The sequence below is a fragment of the Rhyacophila brunnea genome, unplaced genomic scaffold (genome assembly GCF_057557595.1).
Source record: "Rhyacophila brunnea isolate RB1 unplaced genomic scaffold, BYU_Rbru_1.0 scaffold_10, whole genome shotgun sequence".
Classification (NCBI taxonomy): Eukaryota; Metazoa; Arthropoda; class Insecta; order Trichoptera; family Rhyacophilidae; genus Rhyacophila; species Rhyacophila brunnea.
In genome coordinates this window covers 6,308,344-6,330,678 of record NW_028232752.1, presented here as the reverse complement: position 1 = coordinate 6,330,678, position 22,335 = coordinate 6,308,344, and the positions used below count along the sequence as shown (strand labels likewise).

At 36.1% G+C, this 22,335-nt stretch overlaps 1 protein-coding gene across 6 annotated transcripts in view; it reads left to right on the top strand.

Annotated features, from left to right (window-relative positions):
• Efa6 (Exchange factor for Arf 6) overlaps positions 1-22,335 on the top strand; it is a 308,310-nt gene that overhangs the window by 242,112 nt on the left and 43,863 nt on the right. For 2 of the 6 annotated variants that reach the window (XM_085950148.1, XM_085950126.1), the window contains exons 3-11: positions 9,853-9,906; positions 14,017-14,197; positions 15,995-16,224; positions 17,470-17,590; positions 18,143-18,328; positions 18,417-18,575; positions 19,447-19,597; positions 20,392-20,531; positions 21,212-21,340. In XM_085950148.1, the coding sequence (XP_085806274.1) occupies positions 9,853-9,906; positions 14,017-14,197; positions 15,995-16,224; positions 17,470-17,590; positions 18,143-18,328; positions 18,417-18,575; positions 19,447-19,597; positions 20,392-20,531; positions 21,212-21,340 (1,351 nt within the window). Of the gene's footprint in view, positions 1-9,852; positions 9,907-14,016; positions 14,198-15,994; positions 16,225-17,469; positions 17,591-18,142; positions 18,329-18,416; positions 18,576-19,446; positions 19,598-20,385; positions 20,532-21,211; positions 21,341-22,335 lie in introns of all 6 variants that reach the window. The other 4 variants (XM_085950141.1, XM_085950117.1, XM_085950135.1 and 1 more) reach the window with 3 other exon arrangements.

Sequence of the window (22,335 nt, the reverse complement as noted above, 5' to 3'; positions counted from 1 at the left end):
CTTTCGATAATTTGTCAAAATGATTATTTTCCGACTGCCTTTCAACAGGGAGTGCTTACTTTTCACTCTCTGCTCTTGAGACATATTTTTTGCCTGTTATCGCGAGGGATGGTTTACAATCCTGGTGTCCTAAAGAATTTTATTTTAAATGCGCCTGTCAATTACCTACGTGGTCGCAGCACTCGCAGCCATGATTTATTCTAGGTCGGAACTGTTTCCTCGTGTCAAGCCTATCAGGCACTATTAGCGAAGGTGCAAGACTAGTCAGTGCGCTCTCCAAAGACATGGACATTTTCAGTGATGTGCTATGTATTTTGTTTTTTTTTTATAAATATTTTCTTCTCTTTTGTGACGGTAGTATTTTCGTTATAATGTAAATCTCATGTTGCGATCGTTTCGAATTTAGGTTAGTTACGTCCACAATATTTTGTTTTCTTAAATACCTACATGCCCAATTTGACAATCTAACTAAACAGTTTAATTTACCATTTCTGGTTTATAGCCTAACTAGACTCTGTCTAATATAACACAATTAGTAGTATGTATTGGTTGTACCTACCTACCAATAGTTATTGTCTATCTAGAGCTTGGTGTCCGCTAGCAGTTAATAAAATTATTAACTGCTTTGCGGAATCTGAGATTTGCGAGTGAGAATGCGCCGCCGAGTAGTCGAGTAATTTCAAGTATTCAAACCGAAAATATTTCAAGCAATCGGCAGCCACGATTGGAAAATCATTATGCGAAGATATTTCGGTAAAACACTGCAAAATTCGACATCGTTAGGGTGTATTTTTGAAGTTATACTTCTTAGGCGCGTTTGGGAAAACAGATCAGAATGTATTTTTGGCGTGTGACGCGCGCAAATGTAACGCATTAATTTTGCGTGGGACGTGGGACGGAAGTTTTGCCCGGCGATGCGACATAAATTTATTGTACGCGGCGACGTTCGCGTGTTCCAAATAATGTTGCAACTTTTATTATGATTATTTATATTTATTTATTTTATTTATGTAAGTATTATTTAAGAGTAAAATATATCAATAAATAAATAAATTTTGTGAATGTTGAGTTGGTAAATAATTCAAACAATGGTATGTTGTAAAATTGCAATATTTAGTACAGTTAGTTAGACATAATAATTATTATTGTCTTCAATTATTATAAACCGCTAATAAATAAATTGACATGGGATATGCGACAAATATTATCCTAAACTGTAAATAATTACAAGATAAAAAGAACTTTTTAAATACCACGTTTTTAAATTTTCTGTTGAATCATATAAACTTGACAATTCTATGTATTAATAAAATCTTTTTATTGTACTTTATAGAGATACTGAATAAATATAGATTACTGAAATGTCATTTTGACATTTCATATTGATTTCCATAGTAACGCACGTATATATTAATAATTTAGTTGCTAGGACCCCCTTATCAATCGACAATAATAACTTTCCATACAAAACAGAATTAACTGAAAATGAATTCAATTCTGCTTTAAAATGGCTAAAAGTATTAAAATAATGCATTGTCGTAGTGTTCTGATATATTCTAAAAGTTTCAAATGTCTAGCTAGTCGGGAAGTTAGTTAAAAATCAATTGCAAGATTTGTACTGGATAAACAGCCACCGGACAAACAAGAATACGAGCTAAGAAAAACGTTGTAAAATAGCCTATATACTGGATTATTTTTGTTAGGTTAGGTTAGTTTTTCATTCTTGAATACATTAATTTTGCTAAAATCAGCTATGAAAATTTAATTAACGTTTATATTGAATCTAATAAAATTGGAGACCGTATAGTGTATAAATATATACAGTATATTCATCTCTTACCGATAAGAAAGCTCAAGGCGAACTGTGTAAATGTTTTATGTACAATTTACATGTAACCGTTTAATAGTAGATCACAGCCTACCTGAAGTTGAACATGCCTGGACTGCTGGATTCGCGCCAGTACGTTTTACCATTAAACTACGGCCGTATTATCGCTCGTTAGATGAACAACTGTTTTCACTCAATGTATTGGGGATGGTCCAAAAATCAAATTACATATTATATCGATATGGCAGTAAGTTTATTACTCTGGTTTGTTTTCGATAATAGAATACCATTACGTATCTTAATACAATTATTTGGCTCTACCCGTTAGTCACTTAACTCCATCTTACTCACCCCTCACACACCCACGCGTCGAAGCGTTGACACTTTCGCAATAGTAATTAAATTTCAGCTACACTTTTATATTCTACTTACGATAATCAGAAATAGACGTTTTGATAATGAATTGTCTTAATTTACTTATTATGTCACTGGAAACATTTATTTTAATATTCATTCTGTTGAATTAATAAAAGCCAGGCACTCTATTTTTTGTTCCATAGTAGGCGCCCTTCTAAATTGTGTTAATTTATCTTTCTTCTGTATTTCTCCTATAATGCAATTGTAGTGATTTTTAATAAGACAGTAGTTGGACCGGATTTATATTACAATAACCTCTAAAATATTGCTAAATTGCAGGTAAAATCCATTTTATTTGAATCAAATTATTATTTTATTTTCCAACATCACAGAACCACACAAATATAGAAACCTACAAACTAATCAACCCCGTACCACATTCGGTCTTAATCGAGCGTATCACGAGGCCCTACGTTTGGGTGTGAAGCATTGGCTGTTTTTACGTCGGTGAATACCACAGAATAGATTAAGGCGATACATCAGTGAAACGCCAAATAATTGTCAACTACAGGCGCGACGAAATTTTGGACTCGCTGGCAGTCTGAGAGCGAACGTGTCAATACGTCATTTTGTTTCGTGATGGCGACGGGGGTATTAATTCTTAAATCGTGTAAAGATGACTAAAAACGTTACCCATTTACTTTAAAAAGAAAACATGTCATTGAAGTTTAAGTCCCTCCACCAAACCCGCCCCGTACCACCCTCGGTCTTAATCGAGAGTATCACGGGACCCATCAATTGGTGATGTGAAGCATCTAAGAATTGGCCTGAGAGTGTCCTGGGAGAAGATGCCCAAGACTTAGATTGGTATGCTCAAAGTGAGCTCTGACTGAGTTTACTGAGTTTACTCTAATGCAAAGTGCCAGGGAGAGAAAAAGCACATGGAAATTACTAAAAAGAAAATGAACCTACTTGTTTATTAAATTAAAGAACGAAGCTAATCAATGTCAATGAATATATTATTATTGTTACTAATAGAATACGTTAAAGTGCCCACCACCACCCGTCATATATGCACAACCGTGGATATGCACGGCCGCTTTCTATGACGCTTTAAACGTGTCTGAAAGAAGTGATTTTAAGTGCTCATTCCGTCCCGAGATGGAGCCGCACGGGACTGATGCTGCAACCATGCACCGTAGTGCTTAAAGAAGAAAGTTAAGAGAGAAAATGTTTGTTTTTTGGACTGGCTCTGCTGTCCGCTGACGTTAAGCGCTTTGTGTACCCGCATACTGAGTGTCACGAATTGAAATGGGTGAGTCTACAGAAGAGTCGTGACTATCCCGCTCCCCATACGACGCTGCAAATCTCTCATAAACAGAACATTAAATGGACGCATGTTGGATTTATATGACAAACTATATTTCGGTCGGCATGGGTCATTTGCACCCGCGACCCGCAATCCGCGCATCGCCTAGCCACGATCTTTTTAGACCATGCCTAAACTGAGGTATAGCCTTAATACGATAGAGATTTGAAAGCCAGTCGCTATAGATAGATTAAGGTCTTGAAACCAGTTTTCGTTTATGACTTGATGATCAGAAATGGAAAGCCTTCTGAATGTCCTCAAATCAATATTGAATGCGCGTTTTGTTGACGTGACACTAATGCATATAAAATATTGCAACATAACAATATATTCTTTGATAAGTTTAACACACATTTCTCCCACACCGGGTGATAGGGGATTATTTTTTCATAGTTTGGGGGCCGTGGTATGAAAAATGTGTGGGAAGCACTGATATAGATAATAATTTTAATGAGAAGGATGCAATTGATTTTGAGACATATGATGTCAAATTGCGTCTCTAAATTAGATAAACAACCCCGAAACTCTGCGTCTACCAATCTTCTCATCTGTAATCGTTTTTTTTTTTTTCATTTATATGAGCGCTGAAACCTCCGATTCGAAAATAGACGTCCATATTATCCAAACGGTAATAGAGATTTAAATGATATACTAGCTAATAGAGAATATTGACTATAAACCATAATCCAAATTACTGAGAACTCTAGCTCAGGGAAATAAGGCTCTTTGCGATCTGGTTTTTTTCTATTAATATTTTTCTTCCACCCTAAATGTCAGGCGTGTATCATCGTATATTGCGAAACGATTCATGACAGACTCGTACGTATTTTGATAATCAAGTGATGGAAAATGCTCTGAAAATTATGTAGAGAAATTTTCTTCTCGAGAGGCAAATAAATTGTGAGTTTTTAAACTTCTCGCGTAACACCTGCGCATCTATTCTATACACAAGACTGCTTTCGGCCTGTACGGCAGCTAACTATGGTAGGAAAGTATCGAAATATTAAGAGCGTACTTCAGTGAAACGGCAAATAATTTTTAACAGGTGCGACGAAATTTCTCACTAGTCGCCAATCGGAGATAGACACGAGGTGTCCGCACGTCGATTTTTTTTGTCATGGCGTCGGATGAAAATATTCTTAAATCGTGTAAAGATGACTAAAAAACTTTACGTATGTACTTAATGATGGACGCATGTTGGATTTTTATGACAAATTATATTTCGTTCGGCACGCGTCATTTGCACAATCCGCGCATCGCCTAGTCACGATCTTTTTAGACCATGCCTCAACTGAAGTATAGCCTTAACTTTTATTGTAACAATTTCAATAAGTTAGCCGTCTGAACTGTCAAAACTGTCTATCTCTAAAATTTACACAGCCAAAAGAGGTGCTGTTAAAACAGCACTTATTGTAACAATTACAACTAACTTATTGTAATTGTTACAATAAGTGCTAATACTTGGATACTTTACTACCTTAGATAGCGGCCGAAAGCAGTCTTGTGTATAGAATAGATGCGCTTGAACCTCATGCGTCACACAATTTTGCAGACACTGCTGTGGATAATATATCAATGCTTTCACATCTCTTACTCTCTCTCTCTTTGGAGAGAGAAGCCTGAGAAGAAATGTAGGCACAAATGGACGGGCTTTTGGGTAAACTTCGGCGCGGTAACGACGCGATTGCGAAACCTTTAGCCGTCCCATTCAATTAATCGTCGGGCCTCATATTAAGATCGCTGCGTTTTATTGCCCCTTGGCCTTTTAGCGTTTTATTTCTCCCATTATTGGTCGGAATAACTGCTCGCCGCTTACGGACGGACGCCGATGGGTTAATCGTCGATCCGACGCCTTGGCCAGAACTGCGTCACCGGCATTGACTTACCGATGGACGCAGCATACTCTGAAGAATAAAATTGCACCCGTAAACGAGCCTGGTCGTATATTTATATCGATCTGATCATATTAAATTTTATTGTATGAAAATGAATAAGGTGAGTCGGGGTAATATGCCCAATGGGGGAAGACGCCGTTTACGCAATTAATTTATTCGTCCACCGCTACATATCGGAGCACTAGCCATTTTTAGGGTCTGTCATTAGTACCGGATAACGCATTCTAGGCGTTGATCCTGTCAAATTTTAAATTGAAAAAAGACGCCAATAAAACGAGGGAAGTACCTATTTTTTGATGGTACACCCGATCCTCTTTTTGCACGGTTTCGAAATAACACGGTTTAAAAAAAGTACCGATTATTTTTTATTTACACTGATTTTTTTTTCTTTAACACGGCTTAAAAAACTAAAAAGAATAAAAATACGTATGTGTGTACATATTTATCAAAAAATTGCGTTGCAATGGACCGCACGCCACTGGTGCATACGAATGTTGTCACCGGATGCCGCCCAGACATACATACGTACATACATGGCGCCACTAGTCAGTCACCGTGAGTGCTTCGGCGTCAGCGTCATTAAATATTTCATATATAGTTTGTCAATTTATGGCTACGGCCGTATGTTGTAGCTTAACCACTGGGGAATGACAAAAGAAATGGCGTATTTCAAAAAAACACTACCTTATTTTTAGGTCAATAATTATTATAAAGCAATCATTATTCGTAAGATGTTTATCACACTTGAATGGTCAAAGACATAGCTTATAATAAGTATCTTTAGAATTATCTTCAAATGTGTTGTTAATCTTGCCGATTTTTTGAATAATAAAATGCCTGATTCTTGTCAAATTTGGGATCACAGAGATTATCAATATAATTTTTTATCGTAAATATTTTACTAAAATTATCTCGTCATAAATTATACTAATGGTTTTATAAATGCGTTTAAAAATTAATAAATGTAAAAAATCTTAACACCACTGCACATTCATGTACCGAAATATGACTATATTCTAAAACATTAGAGCGAGAGGTTTAAAAGAATACTATTTATGTAACAAAAATACTTTATGTAGTCATCAAATGTTTAAAATAAATATAAAGGATAATAAGGCTTCAAAATTTTATAAATAGATTATCTACAACGTTTAAGGAATGTCCAGGATCATGCTTTGAAAATAGCATAAAAGCTCCATTTGACGTACGCTGAGCATGTGGGCCGTTAACATCCTACCTCCAGATTTTTCGCCACTGGTAGGAAGATATCTCTAATAGTCAATATAAGGCCCTTAGACTGATATCCGTAACCGGACGGGCATTAGGCGAATAGATAACTTGGTATAGTGCGGTGAAGACTGAAGAAGAAGTAACTAAGTGAATGAATTAAAATTAGCCTCTCGCTAATTCGAGTTTAGCAAGTAGTGGCCCTGACTCAAATACTATTACGGTCCCAGTAGAGAGAGATTGGCATATGTACCTGCCTACTCAAAGTGAGTTCAAGATTAAGTTCGTCTTAAACATTAATTTGCAACGTTTGGTAAACAATCTTCATATATCTACTGCTTGAGTGGCTTATAGTGAGTGCCTAGTCAAAGTATAAAATTAAGCATGTATAATAATATGACCAAATTGACTTCGAACCATATTAGACTTTGAAGTTTTTAACCGGTCACAGTGGTTTCAGCTCCAAACTCTGTCAACTTGGCTTAAGGCGAAGTCTTTACTGAGCCTTTTTTTAAGAGGCACCTAGCGGAAAAATACGAAGCTTGCAATTTGAGACATTTTTTTTGATAAATTACAATTTCAACTGTATTAATGAATAAATATGTATCTGAAAACATTAAAAAGAAAAATATTTTTTATTTTAAGTCAAAGATAAACTTACAATTGTAAAAAATGTAATAAAATGTGAATTTGTTGAATCGGACCGCACCCTATTATTACATATATTTTATAATCATATTTATTATTAAAATTCAGTTTATTAAGTTTTCTAAGCATCACCTAAGAGATTTTTGACTAATTTATAGTTTTAATATTTTTATAAGTATCTATCTATTTTAAAAAACATCGATTTTTATAAAAAATATAAATGTGTAGGTATAACTTGAAATCCTTTTTATTTATATCAAATTTTATTTATGTATGGTCCTAATATTGAAGCTTGATCATCAAAAAAATGTCTCAAATTGCAAACTTCGTATATTTCCGCTAGGTGCCTCTTTCAAAAGGGCTCAGTGAAGACTTCGCCTTAACGTAGGGGTGGCGAGCCCCTTTTCTGTAAGTGTGTTACATTTAATGCTAAAATCTTCCATGCATATTCTTAATTTCCTCACTTATTGCACAAAAAACGTATGGACATACAGACACATGTGAATTGTACATGTTACATTTACAGTTCACCGCTAGCTGTCCTACCGGAAAGAGATGGCCGTAAGCATTGAGATCAACAATTACGTGTTTGTGGATCGTTGCAGGCAGTAATTTTCTAATTATTTTATTAGATTCATTAAGGGGGGACATGCTCAGCGTAGGTCAAAATGGAGCTTTTATTCAATTTTCAAAGCATGATCCTGGACATTCCTAAACGTTGTAGATAATCTATATAATTTTGAAGCCTTATTATCCTTTATATTTATTTTAAACATTTGATGACTGCATTAAGTATTTTTATTACATAAAATAGTATTCTTTTAAACCTCTCGCTCTAATGTTTTAGAAAATAGTCATATTTCAGTACATAAATGTGCAGTGGTGTTAAGATTTTTTATATTTATTAATTTTTAAAAGCATTTATAAAACCATCAGTGTAATTTATGTCGACATTATTATAGTGAAATATTTACGATAAAAAAATATATTGATAATCTCTGTGATCCCAAATTTGACAAGAATTAGGCATTTTATTATTCAAAAAATGGGTAAGATTAACACATTTGAAGATAATTCTAAAGATACTAATTATAAGCTATGTTTTTGACCATTCAAGTGTGATAAACATTCTACGAATAATGATTGCTTTATAATAATTATTGACCTAAGAATAAGGTAGTGTTTTTTTGAAATACGCCATTATTTTGTCATTCCCCAGTGGTTAAGCTACAACATACGGCCGTAGCCATAAATTGACAAACTAAAATTGAAGTAGGGAGTAAGATCATGTTAACGCGCGTGTTTTAACATGTACCTAACCGAATTTTTTTTTATTTTTTTTTTAAACGGTATATCCCCCCCCTTAAGCACATTAATTTTATATTGATTGATATCAAATATCTGATAATAACGCTTCTCATCAGATATTCGATAGGTAGTACCTACTTGCTAACTTTTGAATAATTCAGTTTTATATAAAAAATATACACGATATGGTTGTATTTCTAACTTACTTACCACCCTGTTACGCTGTGATACGGCCAACTGCATACGTAAAATTTCTCGGATACGTGGACAAACATGGTGACCATAAACTCAACTGTCAAGCTTTGTGTCCCACACTAACTCGAACGCGTACCACCTACGTACTGCAATTAAACTTTTAAACAATTAAGTTTTTTTAACTGAAATTTATTCTAGTTATTGCAGAATTTTGACGATTTTGTGCAACAACAAACCCAAACCCTCTTGAATGAAACAGTCGGTAATACAAATAAATTCTATTTTGATTTCATTTCGAGTAAAGTTGTGAAACTTGGGTTGTGTCAGTTGGACCGCTTCCAGACATTTTCCTACAATAAACTCTTTAATCCATTAATACGTTCTTTTTAGTGTTATTTATTAATGTTATAGATATAGGCGTAGCTGAGAGAAATACAATAAAACAAAAAAATAACAATAATATTATGAAATGCGAATTGAGTTTGCTGTTATTGATAAAAGTTATTGAACCCTCCTCGATGAACAAACAATACATTATTAATAATATGTTAATATATTTATTATGCAACGCTATGATTAATAAGTTGTCGTTATGTTTTTTAATGCATTTTTTATGTATTAGGTACTATTTATAGTAAACAGTAATGCGCCTTGCAATTCAGTGGTTTCAAAACTTTTTAATAGCGAAGTTTTGACGAATGGTCAACTACCAAATGAACGCCCCAGAGCTAATGAGCCAACGCGAGTCCGGTACACTTTTCCGTCGGCCGCTACATTCTCAAGCCGCCGATACACTTGTTTTTATCACCGCAGCCAGTTTTAAGCGAAAATTTTTTTTTTTTTTTTTATAACGCGAAATTTTGCGTTGACTCATTAGCTCTGTAATATCACAAAGTACAAAGCACATAATACAAAGCCGGGCCTAAAAGTTCGCAAAAAGTTAACCACAGTGAATCGTATTTGATAAGTCATAATTAATTATTATTCCACTTTTTATTACTAACTATTTTTTACTCTCTTTTCAGTGCTAAAATGCCTACGGTTGTCAACAGATCCTGTCACTTTGAAACTGCAAAGAGGTGAGGAAACGTTATTTACTTTCAATCAATACTAATTAGTAATTACATATTTTAATATGATAGGGGTACGCTCCAGCCTCGGAGCATACTGCAAGCACGAGGTTCTTTGTTACATAACATGCCCTTTACCTTGCCAGCCCTGCAGCGTGCGGATTAAATACAATATAAATTTAGTTATATTACCTACATAAAATTAGTATTACAAATTATAAATTCATGGCGTTCACTATATGACATGAAAAAACAAAGTTTAAACAATATTAAAAAAAAAAACTACAAAAGTATATGAAAGTAGACATTATTTTAAGAACTTACAAACAACATCTACATAAACTCACTCTCACGCAATTGGAATATATCAATATCCAAAGTGATTTGGTTGAACACAGCTTTGCCTTTCCAATTAGCATTACCAATAGCAGGTTAGGTAGTTGTGATTCTTTTTCAACAAAATTTTCTATAAACAGGTCAATATTACCAAGAATTGTTGTCATTTACATACACATACAGCGTATAAAGCTGAAAAAAATATATTGCCAAATAAAGATTTTTTCTGTCTTCTAACCCGATCGCTCTTGTAGTATTTGGCAGGGTGAGAGAAGGTACTGTGGTGCTGTACCACAAAGGTGTGGAATGTCACAGCCTCGGGCGGCTTCCGTAGGGGATATTTTACGAGGCCCACTGTAGTCAGGCCTTGACACTTATGTTAACTTTGATGGTAGTGCTAGATATTTCTCATACTTCGAATGCAATATGGATACTGTTTGTAGAAAATTATGATTGTTGCGTATTGCAATAATTTGAACGAAATATGCGTAGAGGTATTAAATAAAGAAATATGTAATCAATATACATAATTTGAAAACATCTCATGCATATACACACTAGAAAAAATCGTTTTTGTGGAAAACAGGTTGCGACATTGCATTTGAAAAAAATCAGTAACTTGCACTACCGCCGTAATTTCTAATTCAGTGCTACGGCCTGAATATAATCGGCCTTGGGATATTATATTATGTTTCTACGTGAAGCGCCAATCTCTAACCATATTACTCACAAAGGGCTCAAGACACACAACACCGCAGGTTTTACTTGATTCCAAATGTATCTGATTAGACTCTCCAATTGTATTTTTTTTTTTATCCAATTGGAGATTATAATCGGATGCATTTGGAATCGAGTAAGACCTGCATCGACGCACCACAAACTGCAGTATCGTATGTCTGAGCCCAAAGGACTGATACGTCTGTATTCGTCACGCGGCCGTATTACCTTTTAATCAATATTGATTAACTTCATAAATCATCATTTACGTTTCAATATGGAGTACATGAACCTGCACAGTGTGGAGATATCTTGACATATTTTTTTTTACAAGGGTTGTTATAGATATACCACCATAAATCGTCCGGTGTTCTAATTTAGAACTAAGCTCTTTATGTCAAAGTTAGCATGTGGTGACCCCACTCAGCTGACAACTTAAGGGCGGACATGCTCAGCGTAGGTCAAAATGGAGCTTTTATTCTATTTTCAAAGCATGATCCTGGACATTCCTTAAACATTGTAGATAATCTATTTATATAATTTTGAAGCCTTATTATCCTTTATATTTATTTTAAACATTTGACGACTGCATAACGTATTTTTATTACATAAAATAGTATTCTTTTAAACCTCTCCCTCTAATGTTTTAGAATATAGTCATATTTCAGTACATATCATCTCTGTGATCCCAAATTTGACAAGAATTAGGCGTTTTATTATTCAAAAAATGGGCAAGATTAACACATTTAAAGATAATTCTAAAGATGCTAATTATAAGCTATGTCTTTGACCATTCAAGTGTGATAAACATCTTACGAATTATAATAATAACGCTTTATAATGATTATTGACCTAAGAATAAGGTAGTGTTTTTTTGAAATACGCCATTTCTTTTGGCATTCCCCAGTGGTTAAGCTACAACATACGGCCGTAGCTATACATTGACATACTAAAACTGAAGTAGGGAGTAAGAACATGTTAACGCGCGTGTTTGAACATGTACCGTTTAAAAAAAAAGATTTTTTTTCGGTTAGGTAAGGTTAGCACCACTGCACATTAATTTACTGAATTATGACTATATTCTAAAACATTAGAGGGAGAGGTTTAAAAGAATACTATTTTATGTAATAAAAATACTTTATGCAGTCATCAAATGTTTAAAATAAATATAAAGGATAATAAGGCTTCAAAATTATATAAATAAATTATCTACAAAGTTTAAGGAATGTCCAGGATCATGCTTTGAAAATACAATAAAAGCTCCATTTTGACCTACGCTGAGCATGTCCCCCCTTAAACTGGTGGATCTATTGATAGCATTTCACTCTACACATGATTCGGGGTGGTAGGTGAATAATGTTAAAAGGGAGAAAATCAATAAATCATGCCAAATTTACACATCGTCATGTTATACATTGACTTACATACAATAATTAACAGTACATTACATAATTGTTACCCAGTTTGCATTTAGATCAGCGATTTCCAAACTGGGGGGCGCCGACTGTTGCAAAGGGAGGCGCGAAAAGTTTAACACAGTAATGTAGCCACAGGTTTGCGGTATTTAGGTACATAAAACGGCAGCTAGTTATAAACTACATAAAAAAAACAGTCCTATAAAAGTTAGGTTGTTTGCAAACCTGTATGGAGATATGGAGACTAATTCGTCACTGTTCTGGCAGAAGACACTAATTCGAAAAAATGACATATTGAGTTAGTACCAAAATGTTCCTTATTTCAAACTTTACCGTCTGGAAACCTTCTTAATAAATAAACAGTCTTTATTTTAAAGTCATTCTTTTTTACGATTACTTAATAAACTCACATGATAGACCATTATTTCAAACATTTTAAACAACTTCAAAGTCAAATTACTCAAAACTAGTATTCTCCAGTTAGTGTGTTCTGCCAGAACAGAGACGAATTTTATTATACATCATTTCTATACTATTGTGCATGGGGGGCTGACATGGCTCCAGCCTGTGAGCCCGGCGTTGCAGATCGACCAGTTAAGTGAGATAAACACACACCACAAATTCGTTCTATTAGTAAAAAAAGTTGCCTGCGGCGCTGTTTCGATTAGAAAATATCGACATTTTTATAATATATGTGTCTGCCTGATACAATTTAATGTGATGTGTGTGATTGAAGATAATTCATGTGTAGAATTTTATTTTGTAATTATTCCTGACTAATAAAGATGGCTATATGGAAACAAAAACCTTTGTTCAATTTTGGTTGAATCAAACTGAAAACTGATATAATACTTTGTCAAGAAAAGCAATGCAAGTAGGTACTGCTACCATTCGTTTATGCGAAACGGAATTTTCTGCATTAGATGCAATGATCCATTTATCGAGCCCGTTTAGTAGAAAAACAGCACTTTGTGTGAAAATGTATTTAGGGAGGCGCCAAGATTAGATTGTTTTAAAAGGGAGGCGTAGTAACGTAAAGTTTGGAAACCACTGATTTAGATCCAAGACTTTTCGTATGCTAGTATTCAAGTGTTGACATTACTGGTGATTACGCTGTCCATTATTTCATAACGAAGTTATCATTAAAATGCGTCTTTTCTCAGCAGAAAATGTGCTCCGTTTTGCTATGGTTTCCATTTTATATAAAATGTCTTGGAAGAAAATATTATTCACTGGTTGATGTGTGACATAAATTGTAATGGGTACATCGTGTTAATGAAATTAATCTCTTCCAATAATATATATTATTGATCAGGCACAAGCTCTCTCCTGCCAAAGGAGAACATAATAACCCATTCAGGATGTGCAGATATTTATAAGTGTCCACCTCAGCATAGTAACTCTTGACAATCTTGATTCAATGCACTGATGCGCGATCACAATGATAGATTCGTATGCTAGTGTTTGTTTTTTTCAGCAATACAAAAATTCAATATACCATACTGTACTGAGGTAGTGAATATATTTTTCACACTCGTTATTTTTATAAATGGTAAAGCACAGTAGATATACAACCATATAAAAATGCAAAAAAAAACATTCAAACCAGGAAAATCAATGCAATAATATTGAATGATGGTAATCTTTTCAGATCCCCAGATAAAGGCGCACGTGCGTAGGTTCCTGTCTCCGTCGGTGGAGTGTGAGGGCGATGTAAAGTGCGGCGTGGTGGAGCTCATCCTGCCCTCGGAGAGGAGGAACGCCAAGACCAACCACGCACCGCCCGACCAGCAATCTAGTCACTACATTCGCAATGCCAAAACAAATCATTAGTGAGTATTACAGGCACACCTTCTTTCAAGTGATGGGAGCAAGCTCGTAATGGGACAAATAGTTTTACACAACTTAAGTCTTGTTCAGATTATGCTAGTATTTTAGTTGAGTGGCGAGTAATTTAGTGATTAAACGTGTATGAACAGGTACATTTAGTCGAGTCAATCCATTTTGTTCTAATTTTGCAGTCAAGTATCGACACTACCACCCCTCAGTAAATACCAAATAAGCCGAGAGACAAGTCCAAACACGTTATATTAATACCCGGTTTACGCATGCTGCCGTTTATGATTTACTGCTGACGATATGTATTATCGTGGCCATAAGAAAAAAATGCATGTGTAAACACGTATTATCGTGTAGATTGCAAGATATAATGCATGAATCAAAAATGTTCAGAAGCTTCGGAATTTCCATGCGGCAATTGGACCGTGCAATATCTGAGCCTGCACATTAGAACGATACTAGCGAACTTGCCGATAAAAAAACGAATTTCACCGCGCAGAGATTCATTTTGGGGATAACCGATTTTCACGACCTGTCAAAAAGTACCAAATAATGATAACATCGCCTCTCAATTACTTTTGAATAATGAGATTGGCGAGACAGTCAACACTTTTACATTTAAACAGTTATTATCGCGATAGTTTAAAATACACACTATTGGTGCAGGTAAATCCATGCACGTGTACGTACAGGCGCTATTAGTGTCATTAGTATTGTCGCTAAAATGCTGTTTCGTTGATTCGTAAATCTCCACTCCATAAAAAAATAAACAAGCTCCTTGCGCATCTCTTCTATTGCTTTTCTTTTCTCTCGCTAATTTCTTCCTCCATTTCTTCCAATGTAGCCTTTACAAATAAATTTATTTATATTTACATTATGTTGTACTCAGTTCATCTTGACTACCACTAAATGTACTGTGATCGGACACTTTTCGGATACTAAAGCGTTAGTGGTAAATAAATCATTCGTCCGTCACTCGACTAAAATACTAGCATAATCTGAACCAGGTTTTGGAAAAGCCTCCATCTATTGCATCAATTTATAAGACACACTTTTATTTTTAAATTCCAATAATAAAATTAAATATACAATGAGAGTCATACAATGACAATAAAAAGCAGTCAGTATAATAATCGACTGTCAAAAGGAAAAAGGACTTAACCTACACAAACCAAGTTTTACGGGAATCGCAAAAATGCGCATGAAGATAATTATTTTTGTGCTTTATGTTCCCAATCTGATATTAATTATACAGGTAATTAAAGAAAAACCAATAAAGTTTTAGACCCATTTCACACGGGACATCTGTGGCAAGCCACCGGTGTGGCGAGATTCCGCATTTACATGTAAATGAACGCGACACACGAGTGTCGCCGTCTGAACGCGTCCATTTAGTTATATGTAAATGCGGAATCTCACCACGCCGGTGACTTGCCACAGGTGTCCCGGGTCTAGATGGTGATATTACTTACGAAAGAAAAAGAAGTCGACCCTCAGTTTTTTCAAAATAGGTTTCATTGTATAATAACATTGAACACTACTAAATGCATGCTGCCTCTTTAATTTTTTAAAAAGAATAAATTGGGGTGAGAAAAAAGACTTATTCATCATTTTTATTGGTTTTTCTTTAATTACCTGAACGGCTATTAAACTTCTTCAGATTCAGTTTCTGGCAATCAGTTAACATATGGTTCATGTCTTAGTCCAGTTTGATATTGTCAGCCTCATGAGACTTTTACAGCCGTATCTTTGTTTATGAATGATTAAAAATATGAATTGTGGTTTTGCAGCTCATCATCGTCGCCGTCTCCGGACCAGCACGTGAAGCCGGTGCCGGGCGAGTCACCCCCTCCTCCGCCACCCTCCCGACTGCCGCAGCCCACCTACGCCCACGCCCATCCCCACTCTCGTTCCACCCCCCACTCCAATTCCACATCCACCTCCAACTCGCACTCCCCTCCGCGCAGCAACGGTTGCAGCGAGCGCAGTGATAAGAGCAGCAACGGCTGTGCTGACTGGAGTGAGTACAATATCACGTTTTTTCTCTTCCTCTTCATTCATGTACTGGGCTCGCTCTCCTGAGATTCTTGGGCGGCCTGATTACAGTCATTTAAACATAATTCAAACATAATTTGAACACATGCTGACATTTGACGTCTACAAGATAGCACCCAATACATGGCAGTCGAGGTGGTCGGCATCCACCAAGGGACGACAAACGTATCTGTTTTTTCCAGATGTGTCCTGTAGGCTTCAGATGAGAGAACTAAGACCAATACACTAGGTAAGCCAGTTCCTCACCGGCCATGGTGACTTCGCAGCCAAGCTGCACATTTTTCGTTTGATAGGACATAGGCCGGATTGCACATGCGGGCATGACCATCAAGACGCTGAACACGTCCCCTGAGACTGTCCGCTGATGGGATCCGACCGAGTGGAGCTGTTTGCCAGGGTCCGTCCACACAGGGGCCCGATTGGCCAACATATCAACCATGGCTAACTTTGAGGCATTTGAAAAATTAGCTGTGTCATATGGAGGACGGAATAATTCCGATCCCTCCTTATATTCAGTACACTGGTACAGAGGACACTTCATGTCATTAAAGATAAATGACGGCACAGCAAGTCTAGATTCTTTTTATCTTCTAAATCTCTTTTCTTTAGGCACTAAGGTGCATGGTTGCTACATCAGTTCCATGCAGCATCGTTTCGGAACAAGGAAGTGTGGCACTAAAATCTTTTCATTCTGACGCGTTTATAGCGTCATGGAACGCGGCCGTGTACAAATCGCGGCTGCATATACATGACGGGTGGAGATGTGGTAACTTAAATCATATCATTCAATACTTTCTATACTGTTCTAAATTCTAAGTTCTGAATTCAAACATTTATTATGGTATAATCTATAACAAAACTTTCCTCACATAGACAGAATTTCATCCGTAGGTAGTTATTCGTCTACAAACGTGACTGTTAAATTTTATTGTCAAAAATATGTGAACAAATAAAAATATTTGACTATAAGATACAGTGATTGAAATAGGGATAAATATTGAATGTATCCATCAGAAATTTACAGTATTGTGGTAGTAGTGAAACACTCAGAAACACCCAGGCTTGAGACAATCACATACCTGATATATTGTGACATAACTGATAATTGAACTTGGAACCCTCACTACGAAATGCCAGCATCTTACACATTGGACTATGCAACAATGTCATGTTAATGATATGTTGATAACAGATGTGTTTTGTTTTGCAGGCGACAGAAGTAGCAACGGGTGCGCAGAGAAGGTGAGCAGTAACGGCTGGGCGGGGTCAGGGGGAGGGGGGAAAGGAGGGATAAGTCACAATAGTGTACCGGCCCCCGTTAAGCATTCCAAGTAAGTTGACTTTACCATTTGTGCGTTCCTGTTTTTCTATCACTACCTATTGATGTTTACTATCTATCTCTTTTTTTATGCAATACTGTTTTATATTTCTTTGTTTCTAAATGTCATGTTGCGAACGTCTTAAACTTATAATTTGTAATGTCCACAATATGTTAAAAATAAATAAATTTAATAAAAATAATTAAATAATATTATTAGAACCAATTAAACCCACGCAATTGACATGGGTTGGATTGTGCCCTTCTATTCGCACCTCACCTCACCATTCCACCGTTGCTATCTTATCACTTTACCTACTTGTGATGAATTGTTGCAGGTGTGCTATTTTTGTGCATTGCTTTATTTTAACTTAGGAACATTTTAAGGGATGAAACTACTACATACATTAGTATGACCAATATTGCAGTAAGTTTCATCAATATTGAAATTAAATTGATAAATAGACAGTATCACGGAAATAATCAAAACGCTGATCATCAATAGCCAAATATTTCGAAACGACGAGACATTTATTTATAACTAATTTTTGTGATTTGGTTGCAGTAGGTTCGAGGCGTATATGATGACTGGCGAGTTGATGTTGAAACTGTCTCGCACGGAGCGGTCAGGGGAGGGGATCGTCGGTGGAGGGGGCTGGGGCTCCGGAGGTGGAGTCGTTGGGCCCCCTGCTCATCCTCACAGACATCACCATGCGCCCAGACATCGAGCACCTCACTATGATATCAATACGTAAGACTCATTTTATTAGTCAATCTCTTTGATTGTTAGTCATCATTCTTCAATGCTAAATAAGAGTAATCGTTGTTAATCTTTTCAGTCATAATTCTACGCCTGTTTCTCCTATCGACACGCGCACCAACTCTGGCCTGGCGTCCCATGTGCAACGATTCAACTCCACCCCCGCGTCCAGCGGCCTAGACCGCCAGAACAGCCGATGCTCCGAACCGCCAATGCCAATGCCTGAACCCGCTTATACGTAAGAAGCTCTTGTAATATCAACGATAAATAATCAGTTTTGCAAGAGTCTGTTTCTATTGTATGCAGATACTCTGGCCTATAACTACGGATTAGGGGTTTTATTCTAGGTCTAACAAAATTCACATTGTTTTTATTTGTGTTTGATTCAGTGGTAGGATCTTATAGGATGGAAAAGAAGACCCGCCAAGGTATGTAGCGTCATAAATGGTGACGATGTTTGATTCAGAGCATATTTGGTGGGTGTCGGAGCATTGAGTTGAGAGAATGGTTGATAAGCTTTTTATAATACATTAGATATCTACCGATAAAAGTTTCTGGATGCTATTCACGAATGTAATCGGTACTGTCCGACAACAAGATCTCGTCGATAAGCGGAAGTCGCTGTAGTCGTATATGGAAGATTTCTCAGTGACGTACCTATCATTAACAGTACCTGTGTTTAAATAATGTATCGGTTCTCTTTTTAGATGCGACTCCTTTTCATCTTCGCAATAAACCAAAAGTTTACTAATAATAATTTTAACATCACTTTATATTGTTTTAGACATATTTTTATTATAAAAACCATCAAATTACGTAAATTTATAGATCCATACACCATGGAAGCGTAAAATGAAATGATAAATTTAAGGTTTCCTCATTTGAAAACGGTAGTGCGATTAACTGAACAGGACGCCCGTCCAAGCCCTTGTTAGATCATAGTTTTAACATGTCAACAAGAAGTTTGTCTTCGACAATAGATACTTGAATAGAACATAGAAAGATTCTTGTAGTCGCATCTACCTATGTGCTTCATTTAGCATGGCAGATGATAACATGGTTTAATGGTTTATATTGCAATAAATATTTAATTATTTTTGACGTTTCAGATTCAATTCGACGCCCACGTCTCCGAGCGAAGTGCGGTGCGGGAGGCCGCTAAGTCCCTCGGAGGGAACCATCTCAGGGCAGGTGAGCCCCGCAGCCAACGCCCACACTCTGGGCTGTGTCAGAACTAGTCGCTCCGAAGACCATCTGCAGGTGACAATTTCAATCGTACATTCGCCTTCCGTTCTATTTTTATTCGCTATCTTTATGTTGTTTGGATCAAAATATTAATCGGATGCAGTGTGTAAAATTGCGATCGTGCCTTGTACATTGTAATAAGAGTCAATTTGCAAATCTACATTCATTTCTAACCATCATCCATTGTTGTCCTATTCTGCTAATGCGTGCGTCTACAGCTGTACTGCCAGATGATGATTGGTATTGTAAAATTTCACGTTATCAAATTAACTTCACCTATATTGCAAACATACCTATTTTGGGAATTGATGCAATGAATGGTATAGAATTATTTTGACGTAACATAACAATTCCGTTTTTTAAATTCATATCTCACGCGGTTTAGTATCAGATAATGCTTGAATAAAAAATTGTAGACTACACTCTCTTCTTTACATGATTATCCCCCCCACCCCATAGACATTCCGTAATAACGTATGCTAGAAATATTATTTAACATGTAAATTCATCCCGATATTGTTTCCTGGGAAATGAAATCTTTAGCCACCATTTTTTATTTTTTTTTTATAACTTTTATTGTTATTAAAGATACCTAACCTCGAATTATTGAAATCTCGCGTAGTAGCTCACTTCCTAGTTGCAGAAGGAAAGCGGTGGAAGAGACAACAGATTTCACTGCCTTTTTTTTTAGAAAATTACAGGTTTTAATTTCTGTTTTTCATGAACGAACCGGTTTGGTTTGTTAAAATTCTGAGTGGAAACCGTAGGTATACTCGGATGTGATTTTTTTATGTATGAGTTAGTTTCAGAAGGAGTCATCAATGAGTGCTGTAGCGATAGACATTGACGACGATGACGTCACCTCTTCGCTCAACACGCTCTTGGACACGCGGCCTGACTCCAGAGGCACTTCCTCCGGACGACAGCCCGCCACGCATCCCACAGACAGGTTAGCTAATCTATCCCAAAGCTTATTTAATTGGTTACTTATTATGAATGTTGACGTCTTGGACATAAACATCTTTATAGACACAGCTTAAATATATCAACTGTATTTAGAAAAAAGGGTGTAACCCTCGATTTTTCGAAAAGTGCTTTTATTAGATATCAACAATATATACAACCAAATACACGTTCTGTAAAAAGAAAGTATGCCGCAAATGCCGATTTATTATCTAAATTCAGGTTTTAATTGAGCTTTAATTAAGTTTTAATTTAAGGAATAAAGCATTTACCCTCAATTTTAATGATTTTTCTGTAATAACTCTTTAATTATTAGTAGATCGAAAAGATATTACAACAAATCATCAATCATCATGCACCCAATGTCTGTGATTATTTTTTTTTATTAATATTGAACCTAAATCATTCAAAAAATGTTTTTTGTCTCCTGTAAAATTTGTTCTGTGTGGGTTACACCCTTTTTCCTAAACACAGTCGATATGAATGTTAAGCATGTCACATTCTATGGAACTCTGATTGCTGTAGATTCTTAAAAATGACTCGCAGTCTTTTACTCATTTCTCTTCGAAAAAATATTTTGCACACATCACAGATTTTACGTTCAACAATTTAATAATCTGTATCTCAATTTTAATGTTATGCTATGGTATTTTATAACATTTTCAGGATAGTATGGACCTACAATGCCCCCGTGTCGAGTTCTTCGGAGAAAAATGCATCACAGTACAACGGATCTAGTTCTACTACTGCTACTTCTAATTCCACTTCTGTATCAGAAGGCATATCACCGCAAAGGTAATTATTCGGTCTAGTTCAAATATTCCATTCAACACCACTTAACCCGGCCGGCGCCGATGTCACACACCTTGTACAAATCGGCCAAATTCGCAATGCGCATGTGTATAAATCGATGTCACCGCGTCCATATTTATCATACGGGACTGATTTTTTCACGTAAATTTGGCCTGATTTGTCCTTCTCCTGCCACCTATGACATATTTTAAAAGCATTGGTTCTAAATATAAAATAATCACCAAAGTTTCGAACCAATTCGTACGGCCAAGTTTTGCCGGTCGACAGAAATCAGTTTGAACTGCGCGCCGCGACTGCGCAGTATACGACAGACTTTCAACCGAGCGGGCCATTGCGCGGGATTGTATTTATCGCATACAAGTTGAATATTTACCGCAATCGTTGATAAATACTTTTTTTGCTGTCTGGTGTACTTATCACATTAAAACTGGCATGATTAACTATTGAACGTATGATTTTATTTTACCGCGATTTTTAAAATACTTTTTGTACTGTCTACCGTGTCCCATTTTAGTGAATGTGAAAATTAATACTGATATCAATAACTATTGTGTGTGAGTTTAATGGTTTCTGTGATTTGGCGTTCCCTAATACTGTAGTTAAACATTTTAAAAACATTTCATAGTTTTATAGTGCGTAAATATGGAGGAAGAAAATGTGCGTACTAATGAGGAATTGGACTCAGATTATGATATGTCGGAAGAGGAATTGGAACAGCATGAGACTGATCATGACGTCGACGATACGGACTCTGACGAGCCAATTGAATTTTTGCGGTCGTGGAGAACTGGCCCGTATATTCCAATAGTTCACGAATTCAATGATTGTCGATCTGGCGTGACATCGAACGACTTGAACGAATCCTCTCCCGAATGTCTTTTCTTTGAACATTTTTTGAATAAAAATATAATGTCGGAAATAGTGAACCAAACGAATACATTTTTTAACCATTCGTACAGTGCGGGAGACCTTGGACC